Source organism: Struthio camelus, chromosome 10, assembly GCF_040807025.1.
Source record: "Struthio camelus isolate bStrCam1 chromosome 10, bStrCam1.hap1, whole genome shotgun sequence".
NCBI lineage: Eukaryota > Metazoa > Chordata > Aves > Struthioniformes > Struthionidae > Struthio > Struthio camelus.
This window is the reverse complement of record NC_090951.1, coordinates 1,950,240-1,968,553: the sequence shown is the minus strand read 5'-3', so window position 1 is coordinate 1,968,553 and position 18,314 is coordinate 1,950,240. Positions and strand designations below refer to the sequence as shown.

The window sequence follows — 18,314 nt, the reverse complement described above, 5'->3', positions numbered from 1 at the left end:
GATTTGGGATCAGGGACTTAAAATACAATGACCTTTGTGATAGCCATACATAGAGAACTTAATACCGCTCATAACCTTGACACTCTCTGGTATAATGCTTGAAGGGATTTTTCCACCACTGTTAAAACTGTGCACGTGCACTAACAGAACTACTTTTAAATGCAAACTCTGTCAGTAGCATTGCAGCTTGGCTACCGTGACTTGTCAAATACATTGTAATGGCTTTTCCACAGAAGACAGGAGATCACAGGGGCCAGCTAATCTGCCTGACAAACTGCAAATATATAAACGTATGTATGTGTGTGCGCTCACTCAATTTACTCCTGAGGGTTCTTGTTAATCCACCACACTCAGCTGCAGATACTAAATACTGTTTTTCATCTGCGTTTGGAGCTAACTCATACCTAAGTGTGAGCTGTCAGAGGGGGAGTTTTCCCCAGTACCAGCTGCAAAGGGAGGGAGCTGGCCTCTTTCCTCTGCGTTGGATTATCTAACCTCCCAGAGGTTGTTTCTCTCTCTTCTCCTGGCTGTTACAACTACGTGGAACATGATGTAAAGAGTGAAAAAATCCCAGAGCGGGGCTAGTTGTGTACTCACGCTCACACCACCGGACTCAGCACCGCCCGCTCCCTCGGTGCCAGCTATCCCTGCTGGCAAGGCCACGCTTCTGGGGCCATGGCAGGTGGCCTCAACCTCAGCTGCTCTCCTGTGCCTGCAGTCATCTTCTTGCGCCTCCCAGGTGCTTGTTCCCCTCCTGCCTAAATCTATGCTGGGGGCCTGGCTAGGGCCGGGCCTAAGGACCTGCCTGCTCCAGGGGGGCTGGGCCTAGGGACCTGCCGGCCCTGGAGGCCTCGAGCAGGCAGAGGCCGGCCTGGCCAAGGCGAGGCGGTGCAGATCCTGTCCGATTCCTGGGTCAGGTCCTGGCCAAGGCTGGGCCGCGGGGGCCTGGCCAGACCGTGGCGCCTGACCAGGCCGGGCCGGGCCGGGCCGGGGCCTGGCCGGGACCGGGCCATGAGGCCTGCCTGCCGTGGGGGCCGCCTGCGGGAGCCGCCTGGCCCAGGCCGGGCCGGGGGTCGGGGCCGGGGTGGGAGCTGGGGGTCGGGGCCGGGGCCTAGCGCAGCCCGATCCGCGCCTGCGCCCCGCTGGCCGGCCGGGGAGGGGGGGGAGGGGCCCTCCGCGTTGCCGCGGCAACAGCGCGGGCCGGGCCCGGCAGGGGGCGGGGCCACGGGGCGCCCCGGGCCCCTCCCGGCCGTTAAACCGCGGCACCCGCCATCTTGAGCCATGGCAGCTCCGGCGGTGCCCGCCCGCTCTCAAGATGGCCGCTCGCGCTTCACCGAGCGTTTCCGCCCCCGCTGAGGCTGCCGGCGCGGCGGCGGGCTCGGTGGCCCCGGGCGCGGCCCGGCCCTGCCCTACCTTACCCTTCGCGGCCCGCTCGCCTCCTCCTTCCCCCCTCTCAGGAGGCCTCGCGGAGCATGGCGCTGCTGCGGCTGTTGCCGCTCCGGGCCCGCTGCTGCTGCTGGCGGCGGCGGCCCGGCGCGGCCTGGGCCTGGGCCCGGGCCCGCCCGCGGCCCGGCGGTGGCGGCCCCGACGGCGCGGGAGGCCTCCTGCAGGTAACGGCGGCGGTGGCGGCTCGGGGCGGAGCGGGCGGGGGGGGGGACGCCGCGGGTAGGGGTTATGGGCGCCGTTAGGGCTCTGCTGCCCGGCCCGGTGCCCGCCCCGGCGCTGCTGGGCCTCCCGGTGGCGCGGTTTGGCCGTGCCGAGGCGCCGCCGCAGGGCAGCAGGGAAAGGGGCTTGTTTGAATTCGGCCTCCGACAGGGTTTAGCACCGTCCTGTGTTTTTCCCCAGCGAGCGAAGAGGTGTTGGCGGGCCACGGCGGAAAACAACTGTGACACGGCTCTGTGACACGAGCCAGGCTTCAGCCGCTGTGGGTGTTCGCCTGCTGCCAGAGCTCTGTGCTCAATTTAAGCTGGTATCAACTGTTCTGGAAAGAACTGATCCCCAGAGGTTGCCCTCCTGGGCTGAACGGGATAAAAAAGAGTGAGGCTTGTGTTCGCAGCAGGCCGTAGTTCCTGTCAGGTCTGAGGTTGTGAAACCGCCTTTAAACGCAAGCGTAGGCTGTGGGATTAATGCTGAATTACCAGGAGGAATAGCTGTGTTATCCTTATTGCCATGCAGAAGGCTTACAAGGCCTAAAGATTTCAAAGTCCTTCAGTTCTGTTGTGGGAGTACCCTTGCGTTTTGCTAGTCATAAGAAGGCGAAGCTCGTTGCTCTTTGGAAAGAATTAGCTTCTATCGTGTTTTTAGGCTGCAGTGTTTGAGTACGTGTTTATATTTATGCATGTGCTATCCCAAAATTGGGTTATAAACAATATCCTCAAAGTCGCATGGGAAGTTCACAGCACAAACAAGAATAATATTCATGTCTCCCAGCCGCTGCTGCTAAGACTTATCCATAATTCTTTAGAAATCTTGGCCTCATGGAGTACAGAATCAGCAAGCAGTCGCAGTACTCTTCCAATAGTTGTCTCTTTTTACTTTCTCCTCTCTTCCTCAGAGCCTTCCGTCACAAACGCTTTCCCCCACATTTCAAGGTTTCAGTGGAGTCCTAGTGAAACAACACATAATTCAAGATCCAGTCAGGCTTTGGAAACTCTTAGGTGAGTCCCTAAAAGCAACTATACTGGTGGGGAGGAAAAAAAGGTCTTGTTTAGTAAGAGTGTTGACTTTTCCTTACTTTCACTGCCTGTATTCCTGAAACTGAAATAAAGCTGTTTTGCTCTTGGCTTAGGGAGCAGTGTCATCACTTACAAGGCTTCTAAGTTTTTGTTTGGTGACAGGGTTGAACAGTGGCACCTTTCCCCAAGGACCTCGATTTGATAAGTGCTCACTTGAGTCATTTAGATGGAAAAGCTATTTTAAAAACTGCAGACTCTTCAGGAGAATTTTTATGTGCCTCATTAGCAAAGCTTAAAAAGAAAATATCCTCACCTTTGGCAGGAGTCGCATCATATGAGTTCATTCCTGAAGGCATTGCATTGGAACTTGGGACAAGTTAAATTGTATGATATAAAATATCCTTATTCTAAGAGTAGAAGCCCCAACACGTACAACAGAAGTAGTTATTCTTCTCCCTGCCGTCTTCATACTGGGAAAACGGGCTTGCTGATGCCTTTGAGATTTGAACAAAAGTTGTTGCTGCCATTCTGGCCAGTGTGGACCTGGTGAGCTTGGGCTGCCTTATCTTGAAGAGTTCAAAAAAAAAAAAATTTTTTTTCTCCTTTTAAAATTAGTTAGGAATCTGCACAGTCTTTGAAATGGTAGAGAACCCTCTAGAAGAAGTAACAGTTGACAAGCAGCCCGATTCCTGGACTTGCACCCCTTTCTGCTGCCTTTGTGAAAGACCATGGGAAATGGAAGCTGCAGTCTTTAAGTCAGTTGTTTTGCTTGTGAGCTTTTTTCATTTCCCTGCCAAAAAAAGCCTCTGCTGATTGTCTTTTTTAGCAGCAACTGAGAGTTTTGCTGATTGTATCTTTACTTTCTTGGCTTTTATTAGAGTGTCCTAATGACATTACTGAGGAATCCTGCGTTCAGCTCTAGCACATACATTTCCTTTAATAAACACTTACAATTCCTAGTATGAGGCTGTTGTTAACTGATCATACCAGCGTTAACTTTGGTTGTGCTTTGGGAAATGTGTGAACGTTCCAGCACTGGAACGTTCTCCAAATGATTTTCTTTGCCACGTTAATGTCTGAACAAAACTATATTTTGATGAGGTTGTCAAAAAATATATAAGAAGATTGAAGGAGCCTGTCCCTCCTGTTACTGCCTCTGGTGAGGCTGTCCCATTGCCTTGGCATACAGAAGAGGCTGTGCGCCTGGGTGGGTGTGGAACTTAGCTTTCTGTGCATTTGGAGCTCATATGTATTTCTTCTGTCCTTTGTCCCTTTTTCTCGCTTTGACCTGAGGTTTTCTGTCAGTAACTGCTTAACTCTGCTTGCCTGCAGGTGGCACTTATTATTTTACTACTTCAAGCTCTCAGGGGAGTAACCATAAGAATGGAGGATTCAAAAAGAAATCTCCAAAGGAGGATGAGGGTATGTATGTGCCAAAAGGATGTTTAATGAAATGAACCTTTCAAGCATGTGTGAGGGATAGAAGTGGACAGCGTGGAAGATCCACCTTTATACTACAGCAGTTCACAATGGTAGATTCTCTCTGAGTTCTGCAGAGCTGTACCTGTAACTTGTTCTTAGCCATAGGCTTGTGGAGCTGATAAGTTTGAAGGAATACTTTGGCTTAGCTGATGGAGTTACTAAGGCTTAAGACAGGTCCTGAGCTGTAGGGGTGTTTTTTGCTGAAGGGTCCTGAGGGTGGTTTTGTTTTCTTCTATGCCACTTTGCATCCCATGCAAATAATCTCATTGATGTTTGCCTTAGTTCCCTCCTTTTACAAAAGGGAACAGTAGTAGTTACTGGCTTCTGGTTAGAGATTCTTTTTTGTGTAGAGCCACACTAGCATACAGTTCTTTATTAGTCAGTTCAAGTTTGAGATGAATTCCATTTCTTTCTTGTATTTCGGTTCCCTTGACTTTGTATGTATCTCTTTACCTCAAGTGATTTACAGAGTAAAGTTAAAAATAGATTCTTTGAAAAGTGTTTTTTAGCTGCGTTGCTGATAGCACTTGCTCAGACTCCATTGTTTTTAAAATCAATCTTCCTAGATGCTGGTTTTTGCATATCTTGTACTGTCCAAGTCTCGGGCATCTTAGTGTACAGGATTATTTTGAAAACAAAGAATTTTGTTTATCTGACTAAATAAGTTCTGGGAACTACATGGGGTGCCAGATTACGTTGAGAAGTTAAGGAGTGCTCTTTGTGTACCTTAAGCTTGTTGAGGGGGCTAAGGGATTTAATGGCACTAAAAAGGAAGCAGAGAGAGGAAGTGAAGAGGAATAGTTTTTGTGTACTAGACAAAGTCTTAGCTGACTTTTGGTGGGCTAGTGTTCTGATCTTTGTAGGAGTCGCTGTTTTCTTCTACCAGTAGGTTTTTGCCAAACACTTTTCAAATATGCGCTGATTTGCGAGTGTCCCTTCAAACCTTAGTATTGTCAGCAACTGTTTGCTATTTGTGGATTGACAACAGCTGTATTCCATTTCAAAAGTGTAATTTGATTCTTTTCTTCCACTTTGAAGAAAATTCTTTTTCCATTTTTGAGTGTGTGTTTTTTCTCTCCTGCTTACCAAGAGTTGAGGTGCATGTAAAGTTCCCAGGCTCTGGATGGGCATGTTCTCAGACTTTGTGGTGTAGGTTTCTAGCTGTGATGTCCCACAACTGATGGCACGTCCTTTATCCACTGGTTTAGGGCTTTATTTTGAAAGGTGTCAGAAGTGGCCCAGGTGAAAATGTCATGTTCTCCTATCTGTCAGGAGTGCTTGCTGAAGCTAAAACAGTCCTGAGTGTGTTCTTAATTTTACGACATTAGCTGATGTTTACAGGGGCTGCTGATGGCTTGAGAGAGTTTACATGGATGTCTGTGCTGCTTATTTGTTCCCCTACTTCCAAGTGAGGGATAAATTCTCTCTAAATGGAGATCTCGCACATCACAGTTCTGTTTTGTAAATTCTGTTACAAACTTCTACCTAGCTGTTATCAGATAGTGTGAAAAAAGAAGGCTTGACTTTTCTTTGTTGTGCTTAAACATATAATGGAATCCTCTTGATTTAACTTTTGAAGTAAAAGCAGTCAACTGCTGATTGCTTCTAGTCTGATTTATGTTATTGTATGTAGTCTCTTTAAGCCAAGAGCAGAGGCTTTGCCCGTTTGATCCGCTGAACTGAGATGAAGTCTGTAATGGGACACTACTGCAGGTATTGCAGTTCTCTCATTCAGGAAGTCAGACCTTTGAGGCAGGGGTGCTTGATATCTGCAAGACCACACAGGGTGACTGTGAGCACAGAGCCTTGGAGAAGTATTGTAGCTATTAAAATTAGTAAACAGTAACATGCTGTGTTTTGTGGCCTCTCTTCTCCTGTGATTAATGGGTGACTTGACTTTGGGTGGTGGAATGCTACCCTGTGTCTCCAGAGGAATACTCATCTCTGCAGCAATTATTAAAAAGAACTCTTCAAGCTGTCACTGCAGCCTTTGCAAGGTTTTAATCAGAGAGTTCAGATTTGGGGTTAATGGCAAATCGTTGCTTTATGGAGGCTTTTTGAGACTAAAGAGCTGGAAGTATTCCTGCAGCTGTTGCTTGCAAGTGTCACTTCCAGTTATTGGTTTTTATTTACCAAATACTGTGGAGCAGCTTACAGTGCAATGCAATTGTTGTACTGCAAAGACAGCCACTTTTTACATAAACTAGAAATAGATTAATTTTGTCTCACATTAAACGTGGAAGAAGGCTTTGTGTTGTCTTCCAGCTTTCTAGAAATGGTGATGTTTTCTGAAGTTATTCAGCTGTAGGTTAAAGGTCCTAGACAAGTCTAAATCTTAGACACTGTAGAGGTTGTGTTGAGGTATCTAGTGGCCAGTTTTTCCACTAGTGATCTTTTTGTGGTAGTCTCCTCACAGTTGTGTGCTTTAGAATATATTATATGCATCTTGACTTTGACTGAAATTTAATACAGAGAAGTGCTTTAGCAAGAGTTTACTCTGAGATCTCCAAGGAACTTGCATAGGAATAGATGGACTTTCTTTGTATCAGTGCTCACTTCTCTAGAGCTGTTTTCTCTGTAGAACCATTTTATTTAGAACTTGCTCAGCATTTCAGGCTATTGCTCAGACTAGGGCTTCTATCTTACTATAGTTTAATTGTCTTTAGTTAAAGACTGAACTGGATATAAGCCTGCAGCTCTGTGATGAATTTGCTTTGTTCTAATAAAGCTGAACCTAGCAGATAACACAGAAGTGAGAAGATGGCATCAAAGAACAAAGTGGATGGGCTGGACGTGGTGTCTGAGCTTGTCACTCTCTTTTGAAGTTATGACCTTATCTGAAAAGCTGCATTGTTTCTATTTAGGCACGAGCCTTTCCTGTTAAATGTGGAGCAGAGCTAGGAAACAAGTGAAAAATGATGCTGCATATCGGAAGGACAGAGTACTTTTTTTAGCATCTGACTGGGTTGTATGTTTGTCCCTTGGTTTTTACACTGTGTGTAGGGTCTAACTGGTGGCTAGTGATGAATGCTAGTGTCAGAACATTTGTTATGAATTTGCAAATAAATTTAATCTGGGTTGCAGCAGGCAGATGCAGTAGCAATCCAGTGGTGCAGACTTAATTTATTTCTAGGTGTAGAATAGTATTTATGTATGCCATGTTGCTGTTAATGTTAAATTGTATATCAAGAGCAAATGGTAGATTATATATAAAAGAACACCCACATGTGACTGGAGGGGGAGGAAGAGAAGATTTGTTGTCTTTTTAACAACTCAAATAATAGCTAGCCGTTGACTTGACCGCTGTGCTGTGGCAGTCCTTTGCAGACCACAGAATTTTGAATTTGTTTGTGCAGTCCAAAAAATGTTCAAAGTCTGAAAAATGGTTTGGTGGCAAATATTCAAAGCAAGCCATCTGTTTTTCTCATGCCATCACTTCAATATGTGTCCCTGATACAGTAAGGGGAGGGGAAAGCACATCTAGTACGTGATTCTCTCTTTGATACAGACCCTTAATTTTGTACAAGTTATCAGACCTGTTTGAACATGAGGTTAGTTATGTGTCATGGGAGAAAATCTGTGCAACTTTGTGAAGACAAGGAGATTCTTTTTTTTTTTTTTTTTTTTGCAGTGTATTTGCCTGAGTAAACTGTATGTGATGTCTCCTACGCTTTTTTAGACTTAAACTTGAGACTGCAAATGCTAGGTAGTAGAAATGCTGCTGGTCTTGTGATCCAGGATGCCTGCAGATCAGGAGTTGACCAAGAAACAATTATACCATATAATACTGTGCTACGTGATTGGAGAGCAACACTGTGACTGGTTTTATTTGCTTTTAATGTTTTCCCGTGGATATGTTAGCAGCAGCCCTACTAGTAGGCAGTATAGAACCATGTCTTATAGAAGTGGGCCAGTAGTTGAACGTAGCCATGGTAAAGCAAATTTGATTTGAAAAGCAGTAGTGTGATGCAAGCAAATTTTGTTGACTAGCAGACTGCAAAATTTGCCTCCTTCCTGGCAACTGTTAATTTTGCATCTGACTGCTTGTCCTTTCATGACCAGACTTTTGACCTGATGCTGTTTCGTATGTACAGCCGAAGCCCTGCAGTCTGACAGTCTAGAAGCCAAAAAGGTCTGGAACTGCAATATAATCTAAAACTGACTCATTGTGTAACCTTGGGCAACTCACATGACCTTCTTTTACCTCTGTCAGCCAAGCCAGAAAATAGGCTGTGCTGTACAGGCTAGGTATTGCCTCTGTAGTGCTTCAGGAGAAACCAATGACACAACAGCAACAACAACAAAATACCATTGGGTTAATCCTTGTAGCTTCATCGTTCCTTCTTTGGGTCAGAAAATTACACAATTACATGCTCATATCTGTCTTTTCGTGTTTATGGTGTTTTTGATTTGTTTCTTTTTTTAATAAAGAGGATGAAAAACGCAGGAAACGGGAAAATCAGATGCATATTGACCGCTTGCGGGCACTCCTCGTCATAACTTTCATACTACTGATGTTTCGATTCACGGTCAGAGAGAACAGAGAAGGGACCAACATTTCCTGGAATTACTTTGTGAATGAGATGCTGGCAAAGGGGGAGGTCCAGAGAATTGAAGTGGTTCCAGAGAGTGATATTGTGGAAGTTTATCTACACCCAGGAGGAACTCCACACGGACAAGTCGTGAGTGACTTTCTACAATTAGAATGAATAATTAGAATGAATTAAACTGTTGAGAATAATTGAATTAAAGGATATGCCTTCAGTTAAACCCTAGCTAGTAAACTGGCTCTTCTCTAATGTTTCTCTCCCTTGTATTTCAAGTTCTGGGACTTCTGCTACTTATATTGATGTGGCGTCCTAATTCTTTTTTTATTGTAAGAGTAATTAATATTTACCTGTAGGAAAATCTTGAGAGGTCCAAGCAGCTGGGAGAACTCAGTGGTGGTTCTTTACAAGCTCCGTCTAATATGACAGAAGGGATCTAGAAAATGATTGTAAATTCTTATTACTAGATCTTGTTCCAAATATCTTCTCCTATTTGGATTTTAGTTTAGCTAGGGAAAAACCAGAGGCTTTTTAGTGCTAGTGTCATTGTTATCTTATGAGTTTGGTGCAGCTGACAAAAAGCTACAACTTAAGGCTAACTTTTGTCTTACTTATCCATGGTGTGCACCCCTCCTGCTCACTGCTGCGTCTTTATACTACAGTATAGTTCTCTTGATTTCATGTCTCCAGAACGTTACCCTGCTGTACACAATGCGGGTGGCAAACATTGACAAGTTTGAAGAGAAGCTGAGAGCTGCAGAAGATGAGCTGAATATTGATGAGAAAGAGAGACTCCCCGTTTCCTACAAACACCCTGGCTTTTATGGAAAGTATGATATACGCTTGTGCTTACGGTTGGTCTTATGTTGGCAGCAACATCACTCACTTGGAGAAGAAAGTCTTTGTACTAAATGTTGCATAAAGGCAGAACAAAAAAGCGCTCCATGTTTTGGAGCGCTTACTGTCTCTTTTGGAAATAGACTTGCTCTAGATATGTCTTAATATTTCAAAAGTAAGGGTCCCAAGGAGGTGGCTAGAGCTGTACCATGTAGTAGACCAAAATGTTTAGAGTCAGTGTCAGCAAGTCTGAGTAAAGTCTGTATCAGTCGCTCTAAGTTCTTGTGCAGCTGAACACTTCTTTGTTCTCCTAATCAATTATTAAAGTACAGAGTCTGATAGAAATCCTGACTCCACAGACTCAACAGCTGTGATGTTACGTCCTGGTCTGCAGACAATGTCAGTGATGCAGTGAGCCTTCCCCCAGTGAAGTGCTCTGAGGAAGGCCTGTGTCAGTTGCTCAGTCTGTAAAAATAAACACCTAGTTTTGGCCTGTTTCTCCAAAAGCTGTGGATCAGAGACTAGCCTGCACTGGTGTTGGCTCCAGCCGTGAGCCACATACTGAGCAGAGCAGCTTTGATGATAAGACACAAGAACTCACTTCTCATTGAGATTTCTTCTGTTAATTTCACAGTCCTATTCTGTTACCTGGAACTAAGATCCTTTGTTTAAGGAAAAAAAAAAAAATCAGCAGTACTCAAAGCTTGTAGTTCTGAAATAAAGCTGCAATGAGCAAGAAGGGGGAGGGGAATCTGTCAAAAGACTTTGAGTGCCAGCTAGACTGTATTTTCGTATGTTGTTCTAATGCTGTGTAGTTTTTTGCTGCTGTGGTTTTATGTGCCCTTCTTCTAAGGCTGGCGGCTTGTTCTTGGAAAACAGGATTTATGGGTGCAAAACAGACCTGTAAAGCTCATTCACTGGAATGTTAAACAAGTCCAGGAGCTCCACCGCCCTGGCAACTGTTACACTGTTGTAGAAAGATGCTTTCCATAAGTGTGTGGAGGGACCTGAGCACAGGAAGAGCTCTCAACTAATTATTTATCCTAAAGCATTCGAGAGATGTAGTACAGGAATCTTGTCTGCTAAGTGAAGAACTTCCCTTCCCTGGAAACCAAGAAAAGTATCTTCATGCTGCTGGTATTATCTTCCAAGATGGCCCAGTCTCCTGCTTGTACATCATGTGAAGTGGAGGCATACCTCATGTTTTTTTCAGGAGCTTGTGGGGATCAGAGAGCATGGGGTCTTTCTTTTTGGAGCTGGGGATGACCAGTGTGGTCATCCAGCTCTTGGAGGCTCTACTTCAGTGTGAGACATGCCTAAATGGCCTGAGCAGCTATGAATAGATATCTGGACAGGATATTGTCTAGTTGCATACAGTAATACATGGTTTATATGAAGATTAACCTTTTTATTTATTTATTTGACCAGGCAGTATGAGATCTTTAGCTGAATTTCAGAACTTGCCAGTTTTTGTCAAACTTCTGCATATCAAAGTAAACTGAAAAGTTAAAATCAGCCAGGAACGCAGGCTGCTTCCCCAGCCCCTAGAAAGAGAATCTTCAAAGAGACGCTATAGGGTCTGTATTCTTTTGGGGAGATTTCAGGATCTGGAACCTTAACCTGCGAGGTGCAGAGCACTCACAGCTTGCATTCGGTTCCCTCTGAGACGTGGGCACTTGGTTTGTTTCAGGATTAATCCTCTGTTTGTACAGTTGACAAACTGGAGGTGACATCCAGTTCCCAGTGTTCCGTAGGATCTCTCACAGAGAAGAAATAAACACAGCTGGGTGTATGGCCCATGCTGATCCCCTTGCTTCAGTAAATCATCCCTTTGTGAGGGACGGAAGACATGCTCCTTGTTTAAAGATAAGAAACAGAAGTGTGGTGAGGCCAGATTTGACAGGATCAAGCAGGGCATCTGTAGCAGAACAGGGAGCTGAGTTATGGTCCCTCAGTTCCCAAACTGTCATCTGGCATATTTGATTGTTTTTCCTCCTATTAAAAAAGCATCCAGTGTGTAGAGCTCACAGGGTATTTGATTCTCAGCAAGTTTGTCCTGTAACTGCGTTAGACTTGCAGTGTTGTCTCTGTTACGCGTCTCCTTTCTCGTGGGATTGGCATTGCAAAGGATCCAGAAAGTTTATGTTGGTTGCTGTAACGCTTTCTTCTGACACAAGGGACTTCTAAGATGCTTGGCCAGGGAGGGCCAACCAAAACAGATAGAGCAGCTTCTTAACGGCTGACTTGTACTGGTATTTTTCCCAGGACTGAGGGCATAGGTATCTCCTAGTGTTGTTGGCCACAGATCTTCTGTAGCAAACTCCCTTTGCCTACACTGTTGGTCCCATTGGATTCTGGTCTGGATATAATTTAACTGCCTGAAGGTTGTATTTGTTTCATGAGCAGCAATGCCTCTGAAAGGGATGGTAAGGTAGACTTTCTTCCATAGCTGTAAGCAGTATTTGCCAGCGTCTCCTGTTTAACCTTTTAGACTAGGTAATTGTTGGGTTTTCTGTTATATATAAAACAAAGAGTGTGTGTGTGTGTGTATATTTATATATTTTGTATGGGTACTTTTATATATAAATTGTAAAAGTGCCATTTTCTTAGTCATGTCTGCTCGTTGCTGTGCTTCTAGCCTAAATGTCAGGACCTTTAAAATACTGAAAATAGCTGCATTGAGTAATATTTACCAAGCTAATAATACTTCTTGTGGCCAAACGCTTCAATTTGTACCTGACTTGCTTTTGTCCTTTCAGTGACATGATTTCCCTGATAGTGACACTTGTGGCTGTGTCTATGTTGTGGAGCATCTTCCGCCTTATTAGGGCGGCAAGCCGGGTCGGAGGATTCAATGCCTTCGTAAGTATTCTAGATCTTGACGCTGTTTTGCAGCCTGTGAGTAGTCTTGTCTTCTGGCCTAATTTCCTCCCCTTTTCGCAGTAGAGTCAACAGAGGATGAGAATTAACTGATGCCAAGGACTCTGCAGTCTTGACGCATCTTGCATCTCTTCCTGCCCTGATCATCTGATTAGGTTGTACAGTAACTGGCCTTAGCTGAGGCCCTTTCTTTCCGCAATGGCAGGAGGGGCTGAGTTCAGTGAATTTGCAGTCCAGTTTGCTGTGCTATTTTCAAAGCTTGCTAATGAGTTGCAGCTGCAGATGGTGTTTTTCACTGGATCCTGCCAATATGCCTCCCATACAGCCAGGGGTAGGAATTACTGCTTTCTGCAAAATGACTTCTCAATTTATTTTAAAAAAATAAAAGTTCAAATTCTGGATTGCATTATGTGTTGGCCGCTTCCCCTCACGCCACATGCCTCACTTGCAACATCGGTCAAATCTCCTGCTTCTCCACCCTTGCTTGGATCAGCTGGTGGAACTCTGTAGAAATAGGCCCTAGGTGCACTGGCAATGACCGCAGGGACTTTGGGATGAGAACAGTGGTGAATTCAGTCTCCTGTTAAGTTTTGCAGTAGGTCTCCTGTGCACTTCTCTCCTGGCTCTGGGATTCCCTTTGTATAAAGGGGTGCAGCTGCTTGGAAGAGAAGAATAGTCAAAAAAGCGTTGAGTAATGATGGCCTTAAGGACTAGATTGTGCCCTTGCGTAAGTAGGGGCTGCCAGGCCTTGCACATTTAACTCTTCACTCGGAGAAGCCTGTGTTTCTAAGGCCTGAGAAGCTATAAACTTTTTCTCAAATAGAAAAAATCCTGAGTAGCTGTTTTCAAAAGGACATAACGAGCAGTTACAAGGAGGGTGTTTGACCAAATTGTTGTTTTGACTGTCACTGTGGCTTAACACACACAAGGAGACTGAAATATGGTGCCTCTTAAATTTGAGAGCCAACAGGTCCATCCCTGGATTGTGTTGTAATAGAAACTGGTAGCAGCATTGGACAGTGGTGCAAAGCGTCTGTTTATGTCCATTTACAAGAAAGTATTGACAATTATTTACCATCAATACATATTTCTCAAAACGATGCCTATCCCAAGCATATTAAGCATCAAAGCACTTAGAAGTTGGGGAGCAGATCCCAATTAAGATTTTGAGCATTCTGAACACACGTAAGTATCCTTGCTGAGCCTGCAGGGAATTTGAGTTGGATTATGTCAGGAGTATTGCCTGTAGTATTGCTTATCCTTACCAATGAAACATGGCTAAAGTTTGAGTCAACAGTCCTGCAGTCTGGCTGTGAACCATTTCCGAAGCAGAAGATGGTAAAATGCCAGTGCGTTAATAGGCATTGTAATGTATTTTTGGCAGGGCAGGGGCAGCTTATACCTGTGCTCTGCTGCCTCTGAAGTATATCAAAGAGTCTTTTCAGACTGTTGCCTTGTGCAAGGTCAGATCGTGTCTTCATTGCTTGCACTGCCTTCCACAGAACCAGCTGAAAATGGCTCGTTTCACTGTTGTGGATGGGAAATCTGGAAAAGGGATTGGTTTCAAGGATGTAGCAGGAATGCACGAGGCCAAAATGGAAGTCAAAGAGTTTGTGGATTATTTAAAGGTAGGAACTTAACAGCTGTCCTGTAATGGAAGTGGAGTGGATGAATCTGCCATGCAGCCTTCATAAGAGCTTCTCCCGTTTTCTGTGTTTCTGTTCTAATGTTAATCATGATCATCTGTGCTGAAAACATTAGATTAAAAGGCCAAGTGCCCATGCTCACTTGTTTGATTGACAGTGCCAGGATTACATTAAATGTGTTGAATTCTCTCTTCTCTTTTCTTCGCCTTACGAAAGCAGAACAAAGTAAGTGCTTGCTACCCATCTTCTGAGATAGCTGGCCAACCTGGGGAGGAAGGTATATTCTTCTCTTCATCCCGTATCATACTGAACAGCCTCTGCTTAAATAGGCTGAAAACGGCTTATGGTGTGATCAACACGACTCAGTCTCTGTGTTTCCAATTCTGTAACAGAGTGCAGAGATAGCTGCTCCTGTTGGGAGCTCAGAGTTTATCAGGATGGAAAAAATAGCAGAAAGCTCTGGGAGGCCACGTTCTTCTGCAGATGTTCTGTGCGAGCTGTGGATCTGACGGAGTTGTGTTGTGCTTATAGAATCCTGATCGCTACCTTCAGCTTGGGGCTAAAGTGCCCAAAGGTGCCTTGTTACTTGGACCACCAGGCTGTGGGAAGACCTTGCTGGCGAAGGCAGTGGCTACAGAAGCACAAGTGCCGTTTTTGGCCATGGCGGGCTCTGAGTTTGTGGAGGTGATAGGAGGTAAGCTCTTCAGGAGGAAGGGAGCAGCGGTTCCTTGGTCTCTTTTGGACTTGGAGAATGCTGGCTGGACCCCTTAGGAAAAGAAGGCTTTTAGCCTGTCTTGGTATGGGGAGGCTGAGTTGGGTATTTCTGAAGATGCACGGGGTGTTCAGTTGTAGATGGTACTTAGTTACCTAGAAGCTAAAATGCCTGTTCTCTGTATTGCTAGTTGCTTGTTTCTGACAGTGTGCAGCCATGGTTCTTCACCTGGAAACGCTTGTCTCTGACTACCCTATATTTGTTAGTATTTCCAAACTAAAGTCATCGGCAAAAGCTGCCTTTGTTATATGAGAATGCTGAAACGTTTTCAGCATAGAGCTGTGGCCTCTTTGTACTGTGGGATTTCCATCTTCTCCTTTTCCTTCTTCTTCTGAGATCTCTTAAGACTGGACAAGGGTCTGTATGCAGGAATATGCTGAATATTTCAGCTCCTGACCCGTGGAAGGAACAGGACTTCCAGCTTGGAGCTGGGAACAGAGTTCCTCCTACAGCAGGTGTGAGGAGTCTCTGCAGTTTTGGGAGCTGGGTAAAAAGCCAGCATGATCTAGGAACAGCAGTGCCTTCGGACTAAAGAGATGAGTTCTGTGACTGTATCTTTGTGCGTGGAGCATAGGGAGAGGGCTTGTCAGGCACTGAGGGTTTGCCCAGAATCAGGTGTCTCCCTGGGGGCCAGCAAGCCTGCTCTCCAGCTGTGCTAATGATTTCAGCTATGAGGCTCAGTTCTTCTTCCTTTTGCCCTATAGGTCTTGGAGCTGCCCGCGTTCGAAGCCTCTTCAGAGAAGCCCAGGCTCGTGCCCCCTGCATTGTGTACATTGACGAAATCGACGCTGTGGGCAAGAAGCGCTCAACCAATATATCTGGTTTTGCTAATGCTGAGGAGGAGCAGACCTTAAACCAACTGCTGGTGGAAATGGATGGTGAGTGTTTCTCTCTGCCTGTCAGTAGTTGGGCCGTTGTTGCCTTAGAGATTGAAGCTATTGGCTTATACATCTTTTTCCTGCTTTAAGCTGTCACACTTCAGCAGAAGAGAGTGTTAAAGTAGTTACAGTTGCCTTGAAAGGAACCTCACTCCCCTCTTCCCTGGGACAAGACTAGCTTATGCTTTGCAGCCTGTTCAGGGCAAAGCCCAGCCCTACAGCTTGATAATGTCCTTGCTAAAAGTCCTTCTGCGTGACAAGTGATAAGCGTCTTTCAGATTGCTGCTTAGGGGAGGAGTCTGAGGCCCTGAAAGACAGGATGGTTTTTCCTGGGTGGACCCCAGTGTGGCCTTGCCTAGCCTTGCTCTGATTTCAGAGGTGGTTTTATCATTCACCTGAAGTGGGTCCTTTCTCTGCTTTCTCCCCCTTCTCCAGCTGCTGTGTTGACTGAGTAGCAGAGGAGAAAGAGCAGCTACTGTTCAGTGCAGGGTTTCTGGAAGTTGTGTGCCCACTAATTGCTTTGTGCTGACCCACACTTCCCCACGGAACTCCTAGGAATCTCCTCAAACACAGTCTGAATCTTTAGTCCCTGTCTGTGAAGGCTCTATATCGTATCACTCTTCCTCTGTCACTGGAAAATTGGGCAGGACTACTCCAGAGCTGACAGTGCCTGGGAAGTAACTGGGCTTAGGGCAGGTCTCTAAGTATGTGCTGTGACTAGATTGTGGAGCTAGCCCTCTTAAAATCTAGACTTTTATACAGACTCTTAAAGAGTTTTAGGCTAGACCTAGTAAATCTAAAACCCTGGGGCCAGTTGGTTTGCTGACTGTACTCCAAAGAGTTTGTGTCAGATGAGTGTAGTGTTGCAACCAGAGTGAATGTGTACCAACGACCACGTGCGCATCCGCTTGCTCATGAAACCAAAACAAAACATGCATTGGAGATCACAGCTGGCAGAGGGCAGCAACCCCAAAGGCTCTTACTGTAGTAAATGGCTTCAGTTCAGCAGCATGTTTTCCCACTGGCAATTGAAGAGGAATAATTTACAGTACAAGGGAACCAAAAGAAAGTGAATTGGCAGCGAGGGCAATAAATACTATGTTTAGAGGGTAACATCTAGATTCAGCTGGCCATTACATATTCTTGAATACTTATTACATTCTGTCCAAGACAGGTAGTGTTTTAAAGCCTGATAAGCTTTAAAGTTTAGTTGCCCTAGAGGGAAGTAAGCAATGTAGTATTTCTTCTGTTGTCCTTTGGCAGCAACTCTCACGTTGCCTGCCTGGATACAGGACCCTCATCAAAATAGGGAGTGATAAGGTTTGCAAGCAAGACCTGGTTTGATGCCATGCTTCTGAACAGTTTCTGGCTGTACTGCTTCTGAAGTCAGCCCTTTTCTCAGATACTTTTACACAAAAGTCAAAAAGACAATCCTTTGGCTGTTCTTAGTCATAACTAAGTCTGTCAGAGCCTGTAGCACTGGCCCAGCTTGCACTGCTTCTGTTGCTAAATCTTATTATTGCAGAGCTGGGTGAGGGATAAACTACCTGCCCATCTAGGAGTGTTTCTATCAGTCAGCTATTTTGTGGGACAGAGCTGGGTTGTTTTGTTGTTTTTCCTCCTTGGCTATAACTCTGACACTCTCTCATCAGACTCTTCAAATGAAAAATTAAAAGCATTCCCGCATTAAAATCACTCCTCTCCCTCCAGACCTTAGGGGTTAACACTGCTTGCTTTTTTTACTGAATGCTTGCAGTGAAGTGGAGGGTGCAGCCGTGCTGAAGTAAACATTTCCTGTGGTTCCCCAGCAAGGCTGCCTTCTGGAAGTTGCTCTGGGGTAAACCTTCTCCTCTCAAGGAGAGAAGCTGGTACTTATAAAAATATTTGTAGCAAAGGATAGAAGTTCCTCCATAGCGCACACAAGATGATCTATAACTTTGGATCTCTGCCCTTGTTGCAGAAGAAGGAGAAACTGTAAGCTAGAGCACAGTGTGGTGCAAACAGGGCAGAGTGGTCCTGCTGAACAGAGATCTTCCAGACCTTTCTCTGCTTCAAGCCAGGCTCCATAAAGTTTTTGAAGGAGAGGAATGAGCTTTAAGTAGGTCCCTAATAATCAGATAGGAATCCGATTATCAGAGGAATATCTTTGAAGGACACAGTGCTATGTAGATATCAGAAATTGCCCTGAATATATGTGCAGTTCCCTGGGACTTTGCACGTGTACTAACTTTTAGGAAACTTAGGCAAACATGTAAATTTACTTGGTGTGAACATAACTATTCAGATACTGCTGTAAATAGTTAGATATATTGACGGAAAAGGCTGGTAGTGATGCATGGAATAGCAACAGTCCCAGATTGGATGTTTTTTTTTTCCTGAAAATTGCAGGGTAAACTGGGAACAGGTTAACACTGAATCAAAAGAAGGCCCATCTGACTGTTCAGGAATATGTAGTCTGTGCAACCTGCATCTCTGTGCTAAAAATGAAGATGACTGTAATTTCTTCCAGCCTATAGAAATTAGGTACAGAATTAGAATTTCTAGTGTTGTGAGGTTTTTTCGTTGTTTTAGTGAGTTTTAGTTCAGAAATTAGGGTG

The 18,314-nt window shown here is 45.1% G+C and overlaps 1 protein-coding gene across 1 annotated transcript in view; it reads left to right on the top strand.

The window, feature by feature from the left end:
- Nucleotides 1-1,395: 1,395 nt before the first annotated feature.
- The window catches only part of SPG7 (SPG7 matrix AAA peptidase subunit, paraplegin), a 33,081-nt gene continuing 16,162 nt past the window's right edge, over nt 1,396-18,314 (top strand). Inside the window, exons 1-9 of the mRNA XM_068955677.1 lie at nt 1,396-1,610; nt 2,555-2,657; nt 4,008-4,097; nt 8,589-8,839; nt 9,395-9,534; nt 12,301-12,403; nt 13,924-14,049; nt 14,599-14,761; nt 15,544-15,717. Of these exons, the coding sequence (XP_068811778.1) occupies nt 1,473-1,610; nt 2,555-2,657; nt 4,008-4,097; nt 8,589-8,839; nt 9,395-9,534; nt 12,301-12,403; nt 13,924-14,049; nt 14,599-14,761; nt 15,544-15,717 (1,288 nt within the window). The 5' untranslated portion in view covers nt 1,396-1,472. The remainder of the gene's footprint in view (nt 1,611-2,554; nt 2,658-4,007; nt 4,098-8,588; nt 8,840-9,394; nt 9,535-12,300; nt 12,404-13,923; nt 14,050-14,598; nt 14,762-15,543; nt 15,718-18,314) is intronic.